Source organism: Beta vulgaris, chromosome 8, assembly GCF_026745355.1.
Source record: "Beta vulgaris subsp. vulgaris cultivar EL10 chromosome 8, EL10.2, whole genome shotgun sequence".
NCBI lineage: Eukaryota > Viridiplantae > Streptophyta > Magnoliopsida > Caryophyllales > Amaranthaceae > Beta > Beta vulgaris.
In genome coordinates, this window is record NC_079209.1 from 19,371,002 (window position 1) to 19,394,967 (window position 23,966).

At 35.8% G+C, this 23,966-nt stretch overlaps 2 protein-coding genes across 2 annotated transcripts; one reads left to right on the forward strand and one right to left on the reverse strand.

Annotated features, from left to right (window-relative positions):
* Nucleotides 1–1,223: 1,223 nt before the first annotated feature.
* Nucleotides 1,224–7,795, reverse strand: LOC104901305 (GDSL esterase/lipase At5g45670). Its single transcript, XM_010688860.4, has 5 exons — nt 7,438–7,795; nt 6,576–6,700; nt 4,761–5,006; nt 1,897–2,152; nt 1,224–1,786 (listed from the first exon to the last, which is right to left on the reverse strand). Exons 1-5 carry the CDS (start codon nt 7,676–7,678, stop codon nt 1,563–1,565), a joined length of 1,092 nt encoding a protein of 363 aa, XP_010687162.1. The 5' UTR covers nt 7,679–7,795; the 3' UTR covers nt 1,224–1,562.
* A 2,775-nt stretch (nt 7,796–10,570) lies between these two features.
* LOC125492868 (uncharacterized) lies at nt 10,571–12,838 on the forward strand. Its single transcript, XM_048635607.1, has 4 exons — nt 10,571–10,775; nt 10,854–10,996; nt 11,110–11,716; nt 12,039–12,838. The coding sequence occupies exons 1-4, from the start codon at nt 10,571–10,573 to the stop codon at nt 12,836–12,838; spliced, it is 1,755 nt and encodes a 584-aa protein (XP_048491564.1).
* Nucleotides 12,839–23,966: the final 11,128 nt, after the last annotated feature.

Genomic DNA, 23,966 nt, shown 5'->3' on the forward strand with positions numbered 1-23,966 from the left:
ATGGATATCCACCAGGATTCAAAGATGGATCACAATTCAACAAAGGTAAAAGAGTGATGGTTGCTGCTGCTCAATCTGATGAAAATGCTGATCTTAATCAAGGAGAATACCAGCAAGATTATTCTTCACATCAATTGACTACTGAACAATATAACCAACTCATGCTTCTTTTTCACAAGAATACTTCTGACAGTGATTCTCCACACTCATCTGCACTTTTGGCAGGTACATTCTGTTTGTTTTCAAATCTTAAGTCTAAATGGATCCTTGACAGTGGAGCAACAGATCACATATGCTATGATATCAGTAGATTTGAGTCTACCACCTTGCTAAACAATACCACCAATCAAATTACCATTCCTGATGGCACTAATCTCACTGTCACTCACAAAGGAATAATCAGATTATCTCATAACATTGTATTACTTGATGTTCTTTATGTTCCTAAGTTTCATTTCAATCTTATTTCCATTACCAAATTATGTGCTGATCTTAATTCCTATGTTATTTTTTCTAACAACACCTATTATCTCCAGGATCCTTCACTGAAAAAGCAACAAGTTCTTGGTAAACTTCCCTAGATATGATTCCTATAAATACTTAGCCTTGTTATTGTTGTATAATTCATTCAATAATAATACAAAATCTCTTTACTTCTTTCTTTCTCTATTTCTGTGAATCAAGTTCAGTAGTTTGTTCTTGCATAATCATGAATGATTTGCACTTCTAACAGAACATTGTTGAATTTCCAACAATAATAATGACTATAGCTTTAGGTATTGTTCTACACCAACTCTTACCTCACAACTTAGGCTTCTTAGGAGGGTAGGAACTTCTATTCTAATTAGCAATATCAAGATGCTGCTCTAGCGAGAATTTTAAACTATTTGTTGATTGTTCATGAAAATTAGGGGACTTTATCTCTTGGAACTATCAACTAAGTTCCAGATTTAGATTTCTGTCTATGAAAGATGCGTTGAGCTCTATTTTGTAAAACAACTGCGGATATTAAGTACTTTTTCGGGAACTTGAAAACTGTTTAATTCATTTTCCTTGTTCATACACTTATGTTGAAATAGCGAAATTTGCTCAAATCATACCAATACTAGCATATTGTAATATACTTATGTAGTAAATTTATTAAATTTGAGACAATCAATTAAAATAAGGAAATCCTTTAAAAAAAAAATTAAAATAATGAAAAGATAAATTATTGCACCATGTAACAAAAGAAAGCCAGTAAATATTAGCACTTGAAATAGCCAAAAATCCCAAATTACAAAGTTACTACTAGTACTTGATCTCAGAGACATATTTAACGCATCAATCATATATGAAGAGGTTCCACTTTGAACCAGCAACTTTAAACAGTAAGTTTTGTAATTGTATTATACAAATTAAACCACAATATTAATAAGTAGACATGTCTATAATCTTTATAACTTACAGACAAAAAAAAGAATCATTTTCTTTGAAGAACCAACGTAACTACGAAATCGTGTACCCTCTTCTGAACAACATAGAAATGTAGCCTTCTCTACATGAATTTATTTTAGTAGTCGTTAAATTTGTGCTAGCCTTTGAATGTCGAAGGGATATGCATCAGATGACGATTGCGCACTGTATGACCTCCTCCCTATTATCACGTTGGCTGCCTCCCCTGGATGGAATGCATCCCAAAACACATATTCATCTCTGTTTGGGCATGGTGTTTGCAGGGGCAAACATGTAATTTGACCATTGTTCCTTCCTACTCCACAACACCCAGCATTTGTCACTCTGAAACCTGCATCAAAGTTGTCATACTTTAATCATCTTCCATGAAATTATCGCAAACAAGATTAGCTAAAACTTGAAATTATTCATATCAATTAGCCCGTGTTTGTAAAAGTGTACCATAATTAGAAGGATTTTCAATCAAGTCTTGGAACATGTCGTAAACATTGATGTAAGCAAATCGGGCATCAGATAACTCATTGTTGAGCTGCTGGACCAAAGACCTAAGCCCGGAATTGAAGATCCGATTAGCTGAGTTGACGGTATCATCACATGTTGCTCCATCTGGGCTTCTTTGGGCCAACTGATTTGGGCTGCATCCGATCTGCCCTATTCCTATCAATGCAAATTTCCTCGCCCCATAATTGTAAAGTGACTGCAATACAAACCGTAGTAGTTTCAGTTTTTTATCTTGCGTTTCAAGTGAATGGATGTCTCAGCTTCAATTAATGCTTTACAACTTATGTATTCTTTAACATACGCCATTGTAATCACAAATCATATCTATAAACTACCCAGTCAGTCTCAAAATAACTAAATCACCTTTTTTTTGTACTTAGATTAACCGAGTACAAAATGGCCGTTTGTAAGATATTATATCGACAAAAGAAAAAAAAAACTACTCCCTCTGTTTCAAAATATAAGGCATTCACGTTTTACGAAAATTTGCTTTGACCACAAATATCTCTCAAATACGATAAATAAAAAGTATATAGTTGGATTCGTCTTGAAAAATACTATAATAATATTATTTTTTATTTTTTTTATCATCATAAATTGCGAGAAATTAACGGTCAAAGTTCGACCTCGAACCTCGTGGGGGCATTTTATTGTGAAACGGAGGGAGTAATACTTATGGTTGAACTATTAAAGTATTAAGATATATATGTGAATTTGTTCCACATTAAAGGAAGATAGAGAAAGGATGACTAAGATATAAATTTAATGGATTACTAATCCTATTATAAATTGGTTTTACGATGACACTGTGCCAATCTAGTTGTATGTGGTCAAATATTCTCTAATGTGGGCTTTTGTTAGATTTTAAATGATGAAAGTTAATCTAGAAAATTTAAGATAGGTCATGTAACGTAAGGAAAAATCTTATATGCATGTCTTAAATTGTCTAGAAAAATCTTGTAAAATATCTAAGTTTAGAATATTTTAGTGTGTGTTAGAAATATCAAAGTCTAGAAAAATCTAACTTAAATATCTAATTAGTGGAACTTACTAGAAATATCAAAGTCTAAATAATGTAATATTGGATCTATCAATACCCAAGAGGTGATGTAGCTCATTTTCAAGCAATGAATAAAAGAAACTATTTCTTGAATTAGTCCACCACTCTTCCCTAATTTCCAACATTAAATAGTAAAGATATGTTCTTGCCCATAAAAAGAAAGTAATAAGTATTTTTTTAGCAAAATTCCAGGTTGGCAATATGACTAAAAATGTATTCTAAAATGAATGGTAATTATAATTATTAGTCGTTGAAGCATTAATTGCTTAGGAACACAAGAAGTATTAATTAGGATGTGAAAGTTTGTTTGGCAAATATGTATATTATCCTTATATGGAGTATAGACTGGCTTCATTGGACCAAGTGGGTTGTTCAAAACCATTAATTAATTTTCAAAACATGTCAATTGTTGGCCGAGTTTTAATAGACGAAAACGACATGATATAGGGTAGTACTCTTCATCCCAAAACAATCCACCGACAATCCTCCTATGGTTAGTTCCATAGTAGTACACTAGTTTACTTTTTCGAGTTAATAACTCCAATTTGGATATTTCAATAATATTAATAACCTTGATTTTACTTTTATAGGATTTCTAAATACAATGTCATTAGCATACTCCATTTGTCCTAAAATATACTACCTCCGTTTCTTTTTAATTGTTACATTTTGATATTTTACACTATTCACAAATTGCACTTTGACCCTCGTTTGTGATTTATACGTGAATAAAAACATAGTCATGTGGAATCTTGTTAGATTCGTATTAGTATGTATTTTATTAATATGTAGTTTTTATATTTTTTACAAATACAAAATTAGAGATATAAAGGCTCAAAGTAGTGCATCGGCATACGTGAAAAGTGTAAGTGTAACAATTAAAAAGAAACGGAGGTAGTAGTTTTTATTTTCATTTTGGTTGTCCCAAAATATAATTCCTATTTCTATATTTAGTTTCACATTTTTCTGTAATTTGTCTAGAAAATTTGTGCCCCATCATTTATATACTTCTTGAATTTTGTTTTTTCCTTTGTTTATTCAATCAAAATATTACAGTTGATATACTTTTACCAATTATTCTCCATTCTCTCTCCTAAAATCATTTTTTCCTATACAACATTTATTTAAATAAACAAAAAATCTTTACTATCCCTCTTAGATTCCAACTTGCATAATTTCCGTGAAAAAAGGAAAATGGCAACTATATTTTGGGACGGAGGGAGTATATGTTAAAGATGTAAAAGTCAATATTGTTAACAAGAATGATGAAATAGATATTAGCTAATATATTTGAATTAAAATTTAAATTAAATATCACATATATTGATTAGATGCACATAATTGATGTAGATGTTACTAATTTATTGTTGGCTGTTTTATTTGGCTTATTCGACCAACATTTACTTATATGTATAGGTTGTTTTTTGTAAAACAATGTACGTTTCAACTTTTTTTTACCAAAATTGAAATAAAAAGTCAAAAGCCAACAAAAAATGAACTAGTAAAAGTGAAATATCACTCACTAAAAGACCATTTACCAAACATTTATTTTCCGTAAGACCATATGGAAAACCGAAAACTTAATATTATTAAAACCATCCAAACCCAATTACCAAATGCATCTCTTTCCATTGGTGTTGTTAACACAAAAACCATTATTGTTAATTAACACATAGAATTATAGTATAATGTATCATTTACAGAAGGGATTAAGAAAAATATGTAGGGAAGTGAAAGAACTGACCCTAATGTGCTGAGAGTACTCTTGAATAAGAACATCAGCGTACTGCTGAGGGTTATACTGGCGGCTAGTTTGATAGTACATTGGCATGAAGTAGTTGTTAAGGTAATCGTTGCTACCCAGTCCAATGGAGTAAATGCACCTGCTCAGATAACTGGAAGCTTGGTCTTCATCCCCTAGTATTTGTACCACTTGAGATACTGTGCTCTGATAATTCCTTACTTGCCCTCCAAAACTAATCCTGCCTCCCTGCAATTTTTCATGTTCCATTTTACATTGTTTTCTGTCAGATCATATCCTAAACAAACTTATCAGAGTATCATAAATTCATCTCTATCTATATAATGTTAACTAAAGAAAAGATCTATAATACACTATATTATTTTTTATTTTATTTTTTTTATTAGGAAACTAAGTCAGTCCAAGGGCTAATCCCTACAAGGCTACTAGCCTGTAGGAAACACCAACAAAATGGCTGGTAAGGAATGCATAGCATGCTAAGGAATATCCCAACATAATACTGGGGGTAAGGATCGAACCCCTAACCTCAGGGGTTAAGGGGGAGCGCTCAACCCACTTGAGGTAACTCATATCCTTACACTATACTACATTATACTTTTGGTCCATACACAAGAATGTCTCATAATTAATCTATTGCCCTTCTATGTTATACTACATTAGACTGTGTTAAGATTAAGTTATGTTATATAATTTCAGGGTTTTAATAACAAAGGCACCTATCTATACATGCATATTAAAAGATGTACGTTGTGACCCTATATAATATTAGCCATGTGACATCTCCCTTATACTATACGTATCATTGATGTCATCCTCTATATCAGTCAAATTATATTAACTAATCTGTTGTGCTATTTATTATCTTATAAAGAACAATAATTTGTATTATAAAACTTTAATATATACAGAAAAGTTAATGTCATTATAAAATATTTACTCTATTCTTTTTTATTCTTCCTATTTTGATATTTATGATCAAACTTAAAAACTTGGACTTTTAATATTTCATAAAGAACTATAATTTATATTATAAATCATCATTTATTAATTTATCAACAGACATATATACTCTCATAAAAGTAATTTCTTTAACGTTTACACTAACATATAAAGCGAAAATAAGGCTGGTCAAAGTTCATTTCCAAATACTGTGAGGAAAAAAAAAGAACAAGAAAGAAAACAATTGAACAAAGAGTAATTTTTAATTGTCTTGCCTTGATCAATTACGTACTAGTTATTAAGCTTAGTCTCGGGTAAGGAAAATTTTCATTTATTAATATTATACTATAAAATGATAACAGTAAATATCACTTGGTCTAGTGGATAATGCTTTAAATTTTTTCAAAAAAAGGTAAGATGAAGGGGCTTACTTGAGGGGGATAAGGAAAATTTCTCAAATGAGTCCCATAAGGTTTGATCCCTAGAATTGAGGGATATGAGTTAAGAAGCAATGTCACTACTCCACCACCTCAACCTCATGCATAAGGCTTTAATATAAAACCTTGAAATCACGGGATCAAACATATACTATGCAATTTCTAGTATTTTTAATGTATGTCGATTACATGAAGTAAAATGTCTTTTAAGAGAGTGCCACATGGCACCATTCCTCATTTAAAAACGCCTTTTAATACTATATTAGTATAGATTGTTTACCATATAAAGCTACTAAAAGTTGCGACTAACTATGTTAAATTTATGACATAATACCTCATAGTTTGATGAAATACATAATTTTCTTTTAATCTTTCCGATAGCTCATCTCAAATAAGCACAAAACAAAGGATGATGACTTACCAATTGCTGCCCAGTTTCTTCTCTAATACCAGCAGCAGCTGATGCATAATTTACTCCTCTCAATATATCCTCACCGCTTGCTTGAGCATATGCGAGTGGATAATCTTCAAATCCCAATTGCTCAGCTTCATAAACATCCAAGTTTCGTCAATTTCATGTTAATATGTATATGTTACAGAAAATGCATGATAGCTTGATGATCTATAAAGTAAATATTTTGCAACATGAATTCATATCAATGCATGGTGATACGTACGAACATGCAGTCTTCAATGTTTGATCTCAAGCATAGACAAAATTTCAGCTTAAAATCTGAAGATTGCGGTTAGTTTTTGTATTTTTTCCTTAAAGTTTTAACCAAAAGTTTAAGAGATTAACATTCTACACTTTTCTCCCCATTTCTAATTGCTAATTTAACTTTTTAAGAGTCATGACTATTCAATTTTGTCAAAATATTGTAATAAAAGTAATTAATATTACAAAGAAAAGTATGATTAATAGTACAAATATACTTTTTTTGTTTTGTGAAACAATATATTTACAAGAGATAATAGTCAACTTTCAATAATAAAATAAAATAATAATTATTAATAAATTTATGTAGAAAAATTCAAATAATAAATTGATGTTTAATTAGTAAAGAGTGTGGCTAAACCGCCAAAGTTATTTTTCTGTATAAAGTTACTTATTGTACGATCACGTGTCCACATTTTATAAAACTACCACGCAACTCGGTTTAATGACTGGCAACTAAGTAATATAATGACATGTTAGTTAACTACTTTAATTAAGTGAGGCTTTTACCATTTCTTTACTAAAATCTCACTTCACCTGTTCATTGATATTCTATATCAAAACTTACCAATTACATCAACTGTAGTTTTCCCATTAGAAAATCTCCCAGTTGGTCCAGCTGGAAAGTCGATACCATAAGGCAAGTAATTAGCTCTAGCCAAAGAAGCAATGTTGTTATTATTCCCATTATCCACCAATGAGTCTCCAAAGACAAAATAGCAAGGCACTTGAGGATCTCCATTTACTCCTCCCCACAATATCACCAAGAATATTGCAAAACAAATAAACCACAAATTCTTGGACTCCATCTGTTTTACCCAATTGACAAAAATAATTGAATATAATTTTGAATAATTGGGTAAATTAAAGCATGCTAGAGCCTAGAGGAGACTAGAAATGTGATAAATTTGTGTGACAAAATTGAAGTGAAGGTTAAAGTATATATAGAAGAAAAATAGACAGTTAATGAAGTTAGTTAGTGGGTGCAATAAATATACGCGGACAAAGGTGTGACTACTGTGTTAAGTTAGCTGCTCATCAGTGGTGGTAGCATCTTGGCTTGGTAATGCAAGATTTCTCTGTAAGCTCTGAAATTGTTTGGTAAAGATTAGAATACCCATGCGTTGACAAATTTTCACATTTTAACGTGTAATTTACTTACTGCATAGTACAATTATTGTTAGCTCTGGACTCTGGATACTATTATGGTGTATGGACAAGCACCATGCACGCATGCTAGCTCCACGAATTTACCATTCCATAGAAAAAGGTTTACCGTCTTTAAACGTCACGCATTAATATGTGGGAAGCAAAGTACAACAACGTAACACCACCAACAAGGCAATTTTTGGGTAATCTCTCTAAAACTTGAGAGCCTCTCTCTCTAAAATAGAGAGCCAACTTTTCTCACCAAAAAACCAAATAATGAATCCTTTTCACCCGCATAATATAAACTTGGTTACGCAACAAGTAAGAGAAGATAGCAGCCTTCGCAGAATGGGGATACAAATTGAGACTGAAGAAGACGACATCTTACAAGAGGACTATGATCTATACAGAACAGTCCTAGGGAAAGTGAAAGACCTCAGAGATTTTACTCAAGCTCAAATCAGCAACTGGGTGACGAACCACTGGACATCTCACGATGAAATCCAGGATCGAAAAGTCGGTAAACTTTTTTACTTCATTTGTCTTGATAATAGAGATAGAGCAAACCTCATCTGTCTAGGCTCAGCAAATTTTCAAGGAGCCCTTATTCTGTTCACAAAATGCTCTCCCCACATACCCCTTAGAGCACATAACTTCTCTAGAGTCCCTCTATGGATAATAGTCGAAGGTCTCCCCTTGCTTTACAACAAAACAAACATTGCTAGAATAGGAGACGTTCTCCATTTCGATAATGCTTCCTCTAGTTCTGGTTTTAAAGACATTATTAGGGCAAAGGTCATGATCCCTATTAACAATCCCCTAGTGCCTGGGTTCTACCTTAACAGACAAGAAGGTCCAAGAGAATGGGTAGACTTCAGATATGAAGGGGTATTTGTCTTTTGTTCCAAATGTGGTAGGATAGGTCACAGACGCCCTAGATGTCGCCTACCAATGGCCATAGCTCAGAGACACTTCGAAATGGTAATGGAAGACATAGGTCAAGGAGTCGACTTCCCAATAACCTCCCAAGTTTTCACCCCTCTCTTCACTAACAAACTTATAGGACTTAAGAGGGTAGAAAGAAACAGAACAACGAACGTAAACCTTCTAGACTATTCTTGGGAAAGGGATGAAGAGGGAGATAGCCTTTCAGAACAAACTCTACCAGATAATGAAGGTGATGACCCTAACACTGATTCTAGTGACTCATCAGACTCTGATAGTAACCATGACCCTGACCCGGAACCCAGCAACCAAAATGAACAAAATAGCCAAAATCATTCTGAAGAGAGAAACCCTCAACCCCCTCCCTCAGATCAGAACCAATCGTCACAAAAGAGAAAATCCTCATTCCCGGATGATAACCCAAATGGAAAGAAATCAAGAACTGATCTTCAACTCAAGTTAGAGTCTCTGACTCAAGCTTTTTCAAAACCAAACCCGAAACACAAGTCCGGTTCGAAAAATACCCGGTTTACAGCCAAGCTACATAAAACCCATATTCCACACGTTAAAACCCACACCTACAAAAAACAAAATGCTTTTCCAAATAAGTCAAGGTTACTATTCAAATCAAAGAGGAGATATTCACTTCACTCCCAATCTTTACTTCCCAACTACCTACTTACAACTATACTCCACTCCACTAAGAGTCAAGAATCCAATGCATTTAAGGCCTGGAAGCCGAAAAGAAAAAGAAGAGCAAGAGTATTAATGGCCTCGAGAGTACAAGAGCAAATTTTGAAAAACTTTGTTTCTTACCCTACTCAGTCGAAGTTCCTCTATCCCTCACTAGGAGATAAGTCTGTTTACAAGTTTGCCCCCCCTCTTATAGCCCATCTTCCTAAACATAAGGGTATTCAGGTAAACAAACTTAACATGCTCACAAAAAAATCCCTATTATACTATAAACTAAGAGTTTTTGGGTTCTACCTTCTGACATCCCTTTCAGAAAGGAAAAATCCCTCTGCAAATTCTTACTCTCCAGTGCTTATTCACTTCCTGCCACTTTTCTATTTATACCTCTCTCTCCTTCTCACTCCCCATTCACACGTCAAAAATTTTCCAAATTTGTCAAGCACAAAAAAATTCCAATTTGGACCTGTCTCCCACAGGTATGAAACCATGGACCTCAACTCCCTCCTCTCATCCCCAAAATCTCCCAACAAAAATTCCAATTTGGACCTGTCTCCCACAAAAACAATTAGACGCAGAAGGAAGAGAGAACGGAAGGCTTCAGGTTTTCTAGCCCTCCATCTTCACAGGTATGAAAGGGAAGCTATAAGAGCTAACGTTCAGTCTACTTTCGACCTAAACCTCCCACCCATTGATGATCATTCAGCTGCCTCTAGCTCCGGGACGAAGAGAATTAAATATCAGAAATCTACTAAAGGAAAAAACACGCTGAAATACGGGCTTAGCAAGGGAGATAGTCCAGACCAAGAACAAGCAGAAGGAGCAACTGCAGAGGGTAAGAAGAAGACAACCAGTAAAGGAAGAAAAGAAATCAAAAAGAAAAATGGTGCGGCTGACCGACAGTCTTCGACCAAAGGATGAGTGCTATGAGCTGGAACTGCAAGGGGTTAACTGATAGTAACCTCCACCCATTGGGGTTCTTCCCTAATGCTATTAGTACTTATAACTTAGACTTTATCTTTCTTTCGGAAACCAAATCTCAGGTCTCTGTGTTAGAGCCAATTTTCAATAGGTTGGGGTTTCCAGGTTGTACGGGGATGAATTCTGAGTTCAGCAAAGGAGGTATGTTCCTCTGCTGGACCAGAAGGGTAGATGTTGTTATCATCCAGGTTAATGTTAACTTTATTTGCTGTAAAACAGCCAATTTGGCTGGTAATGAGTATTTCATGCTGTTTGTTTATGGCTCGCCTTACCTCGCTGAAAGAGACTCAATTTGGTCTCAAATAACCGATCTTATGGGAAGAAACCAAGGAAGGTGGGTTCTGTTGGGAGATTTCAATCAGGTTGAGAACCACGATCAAAAATTGGGAGGGTCCAAAATTCTTAGGGGCGCAAGTAATTCCGGAATTGGAAATTTCATAATCTCTTAATAGACATACCTTATCATGGAGTTAAGTACACATGGACAAACAATAGAAAGGATAATGAAGTCATATACGAGAGGATAGACAAGGTTTTTAGCAATAATCAATGGAGGGATCTCTTTCCAGATGCTGAAGTCTGGAACCTCCCCATTGTAATCTCAGATCACAGCCCAATTGTCCTCATTACCTCAGGAACCCAAGGAAAAAAGAAGAAAAGACCTTATAGGCTGGATGCTTGGAGCCTAAAACATCCTGAAGTAACGAGTATTATCCAAAATCAATGGGCTAGTATCCATCAAGGATCTTCAGCGCACATCCTTCAAAGAAAGATACAAGACACTCTAAGAGAGATAAGAAATTGGAGCCTGTCGTATAAGAGCAAGAACAAAATCGACTGGAATGACATACATGAAAAGCTCTCGAACCAACAAGCTCACATTACGAATATCTCTCAAGGGGAATTGGAACAAAAACTTCGCAAAGAGATCAAAGAAGATCTGCAGGGCAAATTTTGCTATTGGAAGCAAAGAGCCAAATCTCGATGGGACGATTCAGGAGATAAGACAACACAATTTTTCTACAAAAGTGTTAAAGGGAGAAAGAGTAGAAACGAGATTAAAGCGATCAAAGACGATTCAGGTAATTGGTTACTTGAAAAAAAATCCATCCATAATCTTTTCCTTGAAAGCTTCAAGCAACTCTACTCTTCCAATTTCTCAACCCATGGCACTATCACTCAGGATGACCCTATTCTAGCTAACCTCACCACTCTCACAGATGATCATATCTCCTTCTTAAATCTCCCTTTTTCAAACCACGAGATTAAATCAGCAAGTTTTAGCTCTAAACCCCTAAAATCCCCTGGTCCAGATGGCACCCCCCCCCCCTCTATTTTTCCAAAAACATTGGGGGATAGTTGGACCGGATGTCATCCAATGCGTTAACAGTTTCTTATCTTCAGGCTATCTTCTTAAAGAACAAAATAAAACCTTCATCACCCTCATTCCAAAGAAGGATAGACCTCAAGAAGTCAAGGATTTTAGACCTATTAGCCTCTGCAACACATCCTACAAGATCATAGCCACGACCCTTGCAAATAAGCTAAAGTCAATTCTCGGAGACATAGTTGATAAATACCAAAATGCTTTCGTTTCGGGTAGGCAAATGTCAGATAATTGTTTCATCTCACATGAAATAATCAACTGGGTGAAGAACAAGAAGAAAGGTAATAACTTTGCAGGAATTCTCAAAGTTGATTTGAGCAAAGCCTATGATAGGATACGATGGGATTTTGTAGAAGCTATCCTAAGGAAGATGAAGTTCCCTGAGAATTGGGTTCAATGGATAATGCAATGCATCACAACGGTTACTTATTCGATTCTCATCAATGGTGAACCTTCCAAAGTTTTCAAGCCCTTAGCTGGGTTAAGACAAGGAGACCCGCTGTCTTCTTACATTTTCATATTATGCATGGAAGTACTATCTAGAAGCTTAACCCAAGCTCAAGATATCAAAACGCTCGAAGGCTTGAAAATAGCCAGGAACGCCCCAAAGATTACCCATCTTCTCTTTGCTGACGATGCTCTCTTCTTCTTCAAAGCTCTCCCAAAGAATTGCTGGGCACTAAGGGACATAATCAACAACTTCTGTCGAGCCTCAGGGGAGATGATAAACTTCGATAAATCTCATGTCATTTTCAGCCCCAACACTCCCCTGAAATTCACTAGGATTATGAGAAGACCCCTTGGAGTCTCCTCTTAACCAAAGCTTGGGACCTATCTGGGGTGCCCTATGGAGGTAGATGGGAGATCAACAGCTCATTTCAACTCCATATTATCAAAAGTGGTTGAGAGAATTACGTCTTGGAAGTTTATCAACCTTTCACAAGCAGGAAAATTGATCTTAATAAACACAATCCTAACCTCTCTAGTTTCCCACATTTTATCAATATATATCCTCCCTGCAAAGATATCAAAGCAACTATCTTCTACTCTACTAAAGTTTTGGTGGTCCTCGAGCTCAGATAAGAAGCCTATTTACTGGAGGAGCAGGGATGTCTTGGAGCAACACAAGTCCAATGGAGGCCTAAGCTTTAGGAACATCCAAATAACAAACAAAGCACTCCTATTCAATCAAGCTTGGAGAATTCATAATTCAAAGGAAACGCTGGTCTACCAAATCTTTAAAGCCAAATACAAAAAAGATCCTATACAGCTAGTCATGGATAACGAAAAACCAACTAAACCTTCCTACGCCTTCAACAGCCTATTCAAAGCCTGCTCTTCTTTCAAAAATGGCCTCTACAAAAAGCTAGGAAATGGTAAATCAATCAACCTTGTTCAAGATAGATGGAGTGCATCTTCTGATCTCAAACCCCTCATTACGAATCATCATCAGGATAATGACCATCCTATCATGGTCGCGGATCTCATTGATGATACCAAGAATTGGAAAGCAAGCAAAGTTTGGCAAAACTTTTCTCCGGAGAAGGCTAGAATCATCCTTGCCCTTCACATTCCACAATGCGATACAGAGGATACAATAGAATGGAGCCACACCAAGTCAGGTAACTTCTCAGTCAAATCAGGATACTGGTTCCTCAAAGCGTCCAGTGAGAATCCCAACCCAATAAATCCTTTCTGGAGAATGCTCTGGAAATCAAATATTTTCCCAAAGTGGAAACACTTTTTATGGAAAATCATGGTAAATGCTTTACCGACAGCAGACAACCTATTGAAGAGAAACATTCAAATCTCTTCCTCCAATTGCAAACTATGCGAGAATTGGCAAGAAGGAACAGCTCACATTCTGAGAGACTGTCAAATATCCCAAAGAATTTGGTCTATTACTATGGGCATTTCGACGGGAAACAGCCAGCACATCCCTATACAAGATTGGATAAAGAACTTCCTAAATTTCTTCAGGAAGAAAAAAGAAGATGGGGAAGAAATGGCTCTCAAATTTATATCGACCATGTGGAGTATTTGGCTTCATAGAAATGAGATAACCTTCAACAACATAAGTACAAACCCGGGTAGAATAATCGAGCTACAACGAAGCTGCTACTATAGAGCAAGGGAAAGTGCTCAAAGATCAAAACAAGAACAAATCCCAGGAGTCTGTAATACAGAAGAAACGAAACAAGAGGAGGATAAATCTTGGGTTTTGGGCAACAGAACACCGAACAGAATCCAGATTATAGTAGTAGACGGAGCATGGAAGAAGAAGCAAAAAACAGGTCAATGGCAAGCAGCTGTAGCATGGAAGAATATATCACATCCCGATGGAGACGAATTCGCATCCAGGGTCTTTGCCTCCTCCCCATTACAAACTGAAGCTTACGCAATACTTCAAGCTACAAAGGACATGGACTGGAAATGCTCGGATATAAGTATAAAAACAGATAACCAAGAAGTTATAAGAGCTCTCAACCACCAGAGAAAGGCAGACAAGAGCATCTCCTCGATAATATATATATGAAATAAAGCAAAGAGCTCGTAGTTTTCAATTTTTTTCTTGTGAAAAAGTAAAGCGTGAGGATGTGTCCCTAGCTCACAACCTAGCCAGAAAGGCAAGAATAGGGACTTATTTCTCTTAGCATTTTTATTGTTTAACCCATTGTCAAAAAAATAAAAAAAAATAAAAAAGTACAACAACGTAAAAGCCTTGATCTATAAGGCATATTCACAACATTATAAGGAAAAATTGGAATATAAGAGGCATTAATTAATAATTTGGTTGTTTCACAAATTCGAGAATCAACTCTAGAATATTCAAGTCGCCTTTGATTGGCCACAACCCTAGAAATAAACTAATTAATCACACATGGATATGTAAAGAAAAGCAAATCTATATTTAACGAGAATTTAGTCACACGTGGATAGTCCATAAATAATCTTACAAAAGTTGCACAAGTTGTGTTAATCACACATGGATATCTAATAGTCCAAGATTCCAAATACACAAATTAATCACACATGGAAATCTAATAGTCCAAGATTGCAACTAAACTAATTAATCACACATAATTGTCAAGATTCTAAATACGAAAAATTAAACAAAATAGAGGCAGTATCATACTAAACACACTAAATTTCATATCCCATAAATCATGTATCACTTGTGATTTTGTGAATTACTCTTTTCTATTGGTTGGTACTATCAAGACTGTTATAACGGACGTGCGAAAGAACAAATAACGAATGCAAAAACAATAACAAACACACACAAATTTATGTGGTTCACCATTGATATGTTGTCGATGTCCATGAGCAGGAGAGAGAATAGCTTTATTGATCTTGAGTTTTAAAAAAAAATTTCTGAAATTTTCCTACCAAAAAAAAAATTTAAAAAAAAAATTTTTTCGACATTTTTTTACTCATAATCTCACATTTTCTGAAATTAAAGAGAAGAGAAACGAAACAAAAATGAAAATACTAAACCCAAAACAAAAAAAAGAACGAAACGAAAATGAAAATGAAAAAAAGGAACAAAAACTAATATACGGAAGAGAAGAAATTATAGATCTGAAAATACAAGAACATTAATCAAAATAAAGATGAAAATACAAGAACATTAATCAAAACAAAGAGAAGTATACAAGAACATTAATCAAAACAAAGAGAAGTATACAAGAACATTATAGATCTGAAAATACAAGAACTACCTCGAAACATTAACCTAATTAATAATGTTTAAATACATAAAACAAAACCCTAATACATAATTAAGGAAAAAAAAATTTCAGAAAAACTTAAAATGCCTATTTGGAGGCTTAAACGAACTCGGATGGCTTAAAAAGCCTAAACGTCACAGCATAGCAGTGAGTTTGACTCGTTGGCCCGTTCCGCTTCCGAAAAGGTATCACAATAGGCAATCGGACTCTGTCGGCATGATTAGTGCAAATCATTTCAACGTTTTTATCGCAACGTTTCTGGGAGTTTTTGAGAGAGAAGAGAGGATGAGAGAGAAGGAGGAGAGGGAGGAGGGACGTGAGAGAAGGAGGAAAAGGAATAATGAGGGACGTGAGAGAGGAGAGAGAAGAATGAGGGATATATTTGACGAATCCCGCTTAATATTTGAAACCCGCGAACTTTTTTATTTCAATTTTTTTTGGAAAGGCTGCGCTTTTTTAAAAAAGCGCAGCCCTACATAGCAGAAGGGCTGCACTTTTTTAGAAAGCGCAGCCCTTCACTTAGTAGGGCTGGGCTTTTATGAAATGCGCAGCCCTTCTGTAGGTAAGAAGGGCTGCGCTTTTCCTAAAAGCGCAGCCCTACTAAGTGAAGGGATGCACTTTTTAAAAAAGCGCAGCCCTTTTGCTATGTAGGGCTGCGCTTTTAGGAAAAGCGCAGCCCTTCCTGTGTAGCCCTTTCGATTTTTTCCCCTAGTGTATATATAGCCCTATGCTCCGACTGAGACCAAATTCTATAACCATTCACCCCATCTCCATCTCCTACAAACACTCCTCTTTTAGGTATTGGCTCCAACTTACCCTAATTTACATGATAGTAAACACTACAACCAAAAGCTCACATATTAGAGTAATATGCTGACTTACCTAACCGCATCTCATATGGTGTTTTGAGATTGATTCCAGAGTGATGTCCATGGTTGATCATATTACATGTTATACAAACGGCTTCTCCCTAAAACCTTCTAGTCATCCCAGCAGTAGAGAGCATGCATCAAACTCTCTTTAGAAGTGTCTGATTCATTCGTTCAGCTACACCATTTAGTTGTGGTGTATCCTTGACAGTATGATGCCTAGCAATATCTTCATTCTTGCATAACTCATTGAACTCAAACAAATAAAACTCCATAGATTATCAGTTTGCAGCCTTTTGATCTTCTTTCTAGTTTGATTCTCCACCAAAGCCTTCCATTGATTGAAATTATTGAAAGCTTCACCTTTTGATTTCATTATGATCACCCAAGTCATCCTTGAAAAATCATCAATGAAAGATATAAAGTACATGTGACCTCCCAAAGACTCAACAGGAGTCGGGCCCCGACAATCGGAGTGGATATAATCAAGAGTACCTTTTTCATTTGTGAATGCGCTTAGGAATCGTGCTACGATGTAGTTTCCCAAAAATACAGTGCTCACAAGATTCAAGGTTTATGACTTTATAGCCACCCGGAAGATCTGCCTTGGAGAGAATTTGCATTCCTCTCTCACTCATGTGCCTAAGTGTCATATACCATAGCTTGCTCATATCCTCCTTCTGAATATCAGATAAAGCAACAATACCTGAACCTGAGAGAGTAGAACCTTGCAAGATATACAAAGTTCACACTTGATACCCTTCAGCACATCCTTTGAACCCTTGCAGACATACATAATTCTACCCCCACCTCTGAAACTGAACCCCAAACTATCTAGGAGGCTAAGCAAAATTGATCAGATTCGTAGTCATCTATGGAGCATGTATAACATTATTGAATGTGGAAAATGTATCATTATGTGTCCGGATCATAATGGAGCCAATTCCAACTGTCTTGCGGACTGCACTGTTAGCCATTGAAATATTTCCCCCATCTACATGCTCATAAGTAGTGAACCACTCCCTACGAGGACTCACATGATACGACGTTCCAGAATCAGGAACCCACACATCATTGCAATGTGATTGTTCATTATCAACTAAAGAAAAATCATCCTTAGAATTTGAATCTTCTGTTACAACAACAGCAGAACTCGACCCAGATTTATTATCCTAATGATTCTTCTTTGGACATTCCTTCTTCCAATGTCCCATCTTCTTATAGTAATTATAGAGATCATTCGGTTTAGGACCCATTTTGGAATTTTCGGGTTTTCTGAAATTCATTTTCCTAGAATTCCCATGTCTCTTACTACTGTTGGCCACTATCTACTAGAGGCTTGACTATCCGTACATGTACTACCAGCTGCCTTATGATGCAGTTCCCTAATATGAAGACATTATATAACCTCTTCTAGGGACACATAATCCTTACCAACGATGGTAAAGAAAACAAGCAAAATTAAAACGAATTCCTCATCCTCCACCTTAACATCAATATTATGCAATTCAAGCAAAATCCTATTTAATTGATCAATCCGATCCTCTGCGACTTGAGTGATGATGTCGTTAGCCAAACACAACATGATCGTTGAATGTGCCTTCTCCTCCAGAGCGGTCATCTCAGTGGTAACCGAATCAGATGACTTCTTTGCCAACGATTTCCATAACCCTTGTGCTTCAGTAAATCCTGCATATTTATTTGCCACAAACTAAAACTATGTCTCCCAGTGAATTTATCGATTTTCACATTCATCCCAGAGATCTCTCTCACTCAGATCAAAACCAAAGCTTTGATACCAGTATGTTAAAACGGATGTGAGAAAGAACAAATAACGAATGCAAAAACAATAACAAACACACACTATTTTATGTGATTCCCCAACGATGTGTTGGCTACGTCCACGAACAGGAGAGAGAATAGCTTTATTGATCTTGAGGAATTTCAAAATTACAGATGTGGTTATGAACTAATCGTCGTATTAACGAATTAAGTTAAAACACTATATATACCCTGATACAAAATCGCGCGTCCCACGTCAAAACCACACTCACCCGGTTGTCCGGGCCAAACCGCCCGGTTGCAAGGGCCAAGCCACCCAATCGGGAGCGCAAGCCATATTTTTCGTACATCTCCACGGTCACTCGCTCGGGCACCGCTCGGCGAGCGACTCCAGACGCTCGTCACGAGCACCCAACACGCCTATTTCTTTCGCGCTTTAACCAGATTCAAGACATATATCTTACAACTACTTCCCACTGTTTAATAAATAATTTTTTTTTAAAAAGGTACAAAAGAACTGTAGTAAGAAAAACGACACACATGTGTTAAACGAATCGTAAGACAAAAAGTTCGGACTTGCTATTTTGTCCCACCTATTGCGCAACCCTCCATTTCCTTCTTGCCCAAATCTTGATCCTGGGTTTCTTGCTACTTGCTAGGCTACTAGCTACTAGCTACGAACTCTTCTAACCTGCACCTCTCTTTAAGTCGCAATATTCGTGGTAGAACTACTTGAACGAGAAAATTGAAACTGCCCTATAACAATGGGCCCTACCCATGTTTTACCTCGATGTAACTGCATTAACCATAATGCAAATTTGGCAATACCATAATCGATCAAACCAATTTTTGTCATAATTTGCAAGGAATTTCGACATAAAGGTATAAGTTCGGACTTTTGGATCGAATGACAGTACTTGACAACTGCTTCTTCGGGGTAGGGTTGCTTTTTGCGTGCCCGCGTAAAGTTGTGTATTAACTACCTTCATATCTGCTATATGGACCAGTATTTATTGCAAGCTGACTATCGACATAGAGTAACATGGCATGCATGCATATGATTGATGATTTACCTAAATCTGTTTTTTGTTCTTTTTTGGCAGCTGTGATTTATCGAAGATAGCCAATTATTTGTGCAAAACTGCATATAAATGAATTGGTCATCTCTGTCCTGGCGTCTGGCGAGAGCTGGCTTCATCTTTTTCCAGATTTTGACCAGGTCCAAATGGTCTCAAATCCAAATGGTCTCAAATCCTTTATCTTGATTATGCCTTGTTAATTTATTATGAGTTTTAGCACCTTTAACTCTCGAGGATGCCAGCCCAAAGTCATCCAACAAAGCTTTTGATAGGAATCTTGTTATATGCGTCAAGATTGGACTATTTCTAGCTTACTATTTTGAGTATTAAACTAGTTGTTGTTTCGGACCATGTTCCGGACTACAAATGTGAAATTGAAGTTTAAAATCAAACATTTGAGAGAAATGGACACAAAAAAATTATAGGTTGTGGAGTGTGCTTAAGAAATGATATTATAGTTCCGTTTAAAAAAAATGATATAATAAATTATAATATGAATTATTCATCAATACAATCCTCGGCTTCAAGAGAGCGCATATATAGAAATATATAATTACCTACAAATAACATGATACAACCTTATTTTTGAATGTTAGGCTAATGTGTAAGAATATAACCAATGTATTGATTAAAGGGTGTAGTAGTGTTAATTACGGAGGTTATAAAAATTTGAATGGTTTTATTTTTAATAAAATACTATCGAAAGCTGTGACATGCTATTGTTTGCATTAGTTTGATAAGTATTAATACATACAATTGTATTCAATTGTTTTAAAAATAGAATTATCATATTGCAATATATCTGAGATTTGGTTTCTCGAATATAAAAAAGAAGAAGTCGAACATACCTGATCACGACGCGGCGACGATGCCGCCAAGGAAGCTCACCGACGACGGCAGCGGCGTGAAGATGAGCAACAATATAGAGGGGAGGCGTCGGTTTCTCCAACTTAGCCTTAGGGTTCTTTGTTTATGAAATGATTCGAATATAGTGAGATATGAAAAAATGTAGTAGTTTAAAATTTCGAAATTACAAACCGCTAAGCGGTCGGTGAACTCAACAAAGTGGTTGGTAATCAGCAACTACGCATTAAACATCGCTCAATCGGTTAGTAATCAACTGCAGAAGAAATTAAGCAGTCGGTTAATTTTAAAGTCGGACGGTAAAGAACCTATATTTGGATAATGATCGGTATTTTAATTATCAGCAACTTATTTTCTGACGATCAGCACAATCAGTTGCTAAAACATTTGATTCTAGTAGTGTTGTATTTAAATAAATTTTTTACCACAAAATTAACATGAGATTGTTGACGAAATTACTACTAATGTAGCATCTCACTCATACAATGATATCAAAACATCCAGCTTGGACACACAGAAAACTTCACCAAGTTAACCTCATCATAGTTGCATTTCACCTGACTATTCTTTCGTTAACAAACTCTAATGATGGTAGTCATTACTATTGTAATCAGCTTAGTGTAAATACTTGTATTAGATCCTAGTTTGGAGATTCATTCATTCAATTTGTTTTTCTTTTCTTCTCTGTAAGAATTCTATCTCAAATGAATAAACTAGTTCTTAGTATCTCAGCTCAATAAAGAGAGTCATGAAGATAAAATTATATGTCTACTTCGATTGATTTCTTATATCAGAGCATCCAGATTCAATCCTGGATTTTCTTCGCTTCAATTGAAGTTCTATTTTCTCGAAATTGTCTCGAATTTTTTAGCTCATTTTCTCGGAATTCTCATTTGTTAATTGATCTTTGTTGTATTGAATTTCAATTTCAATTAATTCAATTCGTTTCAACTAATAAATTATCAAGCTCAGTTCTCACAATTATCTTGACTCAATCTGTGATTCACCTTCAACTTTGACCTAATTTCTCCGCCATTTTCAAATTTTCTATGTTTTAATCTATTAATGGAAGAAACTAGTCCATAAGCATGAAACGAGCAAACAGTTGATCCTTCAGAGGATTATACTTCTCCACTATATCTTCATTCTTCCGGTAATCCAGGAATCAAGCTTGTATCTGAAAAATTCAATGTTGAAGCTTACACTAACTGGAAAAGATCAATGATGATCAACTTGTTTGCAAAAAACAAGCTAGCTAGGCTTTATCGACGAAACTGTTCATAAGCCTACGCCAGGAAAAAAAATGCAAGCTTGGGAAAGACGTAATTTTGTGCTAATTTCATGGATTCTTCGAGTACGTTATGGACTAGAACTTGGCTCCAAGTGTGTTATATTTCTGCACAACACATGAAATATGGTTAATTATTAAAGAGCATATTGGTGCATCATCTGGAGTTGTTCTATATTTTGTACAACAATCTCTTGATGGAATGAAGCAAGGTACTGACAATATTTTATTATTTTTCTGTTGGAAATATGATGTCTTACATTAATGATGTAATAGGCTGCTGCTATTGTAGTGGACTATGGCCCCTTTTTTTGTCCTATTCAATCAAGCTGGTAGTAAGTAGTTTCCTTCTGATTTCCTAGTTTGTCTTGTAGTAGACGTGGTTGTACTAGGGACTACTATACATGATGAGCCTAGGGTGTAATAGAGAGGCAACTTTGGGATTGCCACATTCACTGAGAATTCAATAGAGAGCTTCTACTCTTTCCCGCTCATTTCTTTTTACTCTTCATGGTATCAGAGCTTTGGTACCTGTTGAAAGCTCTCAATCAAAATCAGGAGAAGTGCAGTTAAAGATCATATTTTTTTAACTATCCTTAGTTCATTCAAGTGTGAGAAACCTCTGAATCCCCCCTCAATGTCTAAAGAAAAATTCAGATTGTCTGATATACAACACCCTCTATACTTACACCCATCTGAAGGGCCAAATTCCTTCTCTGTGGAAAAGCTTCCAGGATCTGCTGACTATAGATCATGGCGCAGATCAATGGAAATCTCTCTAGCTGCAAAGAGAAAACTGGGGTTTATAACTGGAATAGTGAAGAAGGAGGTTGAAGATACAACAAAAGCTGAGCAGTGGGAGACCTGCAACAGCATGGTGATAGCATGGATCCATGGGTCTGTCTCAGAACAGATCAAGAAGACCATTCTATACTACAACACTGCCAAAGAGGTATGGGATCATCTTGAAACCATGTACAATGTAACTAATGCTTCAAGAAAATACAGACTTGAAAAAGATATGTATGAAACAAAACAGAATGACTCAAAAATACATGAGTTTTACATCCTGATGAAGGGGCTATGGGAAGAGCAAGATTCTCTAAACATATTGCCAGCCATCACTGAAATGACTCTTGAAATAAACACATTTGTGAGAGCATTGAATGCTCATAAAGAGGAACAAAGACTCTTTCAATTTCTCAATGGACTTCATGAGAAGTATGGAGCTCAGAGAAGTAATTTCCTCATGCAAAGTCCTCTTCCAAGTGTTGAGGTTGTATGTGCTACACTCCGACAAGAAGAGATGCAGAGAGATATCTTAGATATCTCTAAACTGACCATTGAATCATCAGTTATGTATAGCATGGGACAACAGACGAAAATATGCACAGCTTATAGGAAGAAAAATCACACTGCTGATGTATGCTGGACCATTGTGGGTTAGCCTAAAACTCACCCTAAAAACAGGAAAGAAAGATATTGTAGAAGGGAGGAAGGAAAAACTAGAACTGGAAATAGGTGGAACAAACCTAAGGTGTATGATACAAAGCTTGTAGCAAATGCTCAAACTGATGGGCATGAAAACATCCAGACTCTCACTCAACAACAAATAGCACAGTTGCTGAAACTCTTACCAACCAGCTCTAGGGTTGGATTAGAGAGTGAGGAAGAGATTGAATCTGGGTTTGCAGGTATGATAACTTATTGTTCTGCTACTGTTGATTTGAAAAATTGGGTACTAGATACAGGGGCCTCTGATCACATGATATGTGATGAGAAAATGTTGACTGGTGCTGTGAACATATGCAAAAAACCTAACATCAATCTCCCTAATGGAAGTAGCTTACATATATCTCATATCAGTGATATTCACTTGAAAAAAGGGTTGTTTTTTAAAGATGTCTTATGTGTGCCTGATTTTAAACACAATCTTTTGTCAGTCAACAAACTTGTGTTACATAATCAGTGTAGTGTCAAGTTATTTCATGACATTTGTGTGATTCAGGACTCTCATACTTAGAGACTTAGAGGGGTAGAAAGAGCTTACAATGGGATGTATTACTTGGTGGAGGTACCAACTAAGAAGATGCTAGAAGAAGCTGTGAAAAGAAGGAAGAAAAAGAAAACATGAAGGTTGTCGTGAATGTTAATATAAAGAAAGCTAATCATGTAATTAGTAAACAAGAAAATTATGCTTTGTGGCATAATAGACTAGGCTATGCACCTCTAAAGAAATTGAAAATGATTGGTTGTATTGTTGGAGATTTTAATCAATCAAAGTGTGTGTGTTTAACATGTCCTATGGTAAAGTTTACTAAACTTCCATATT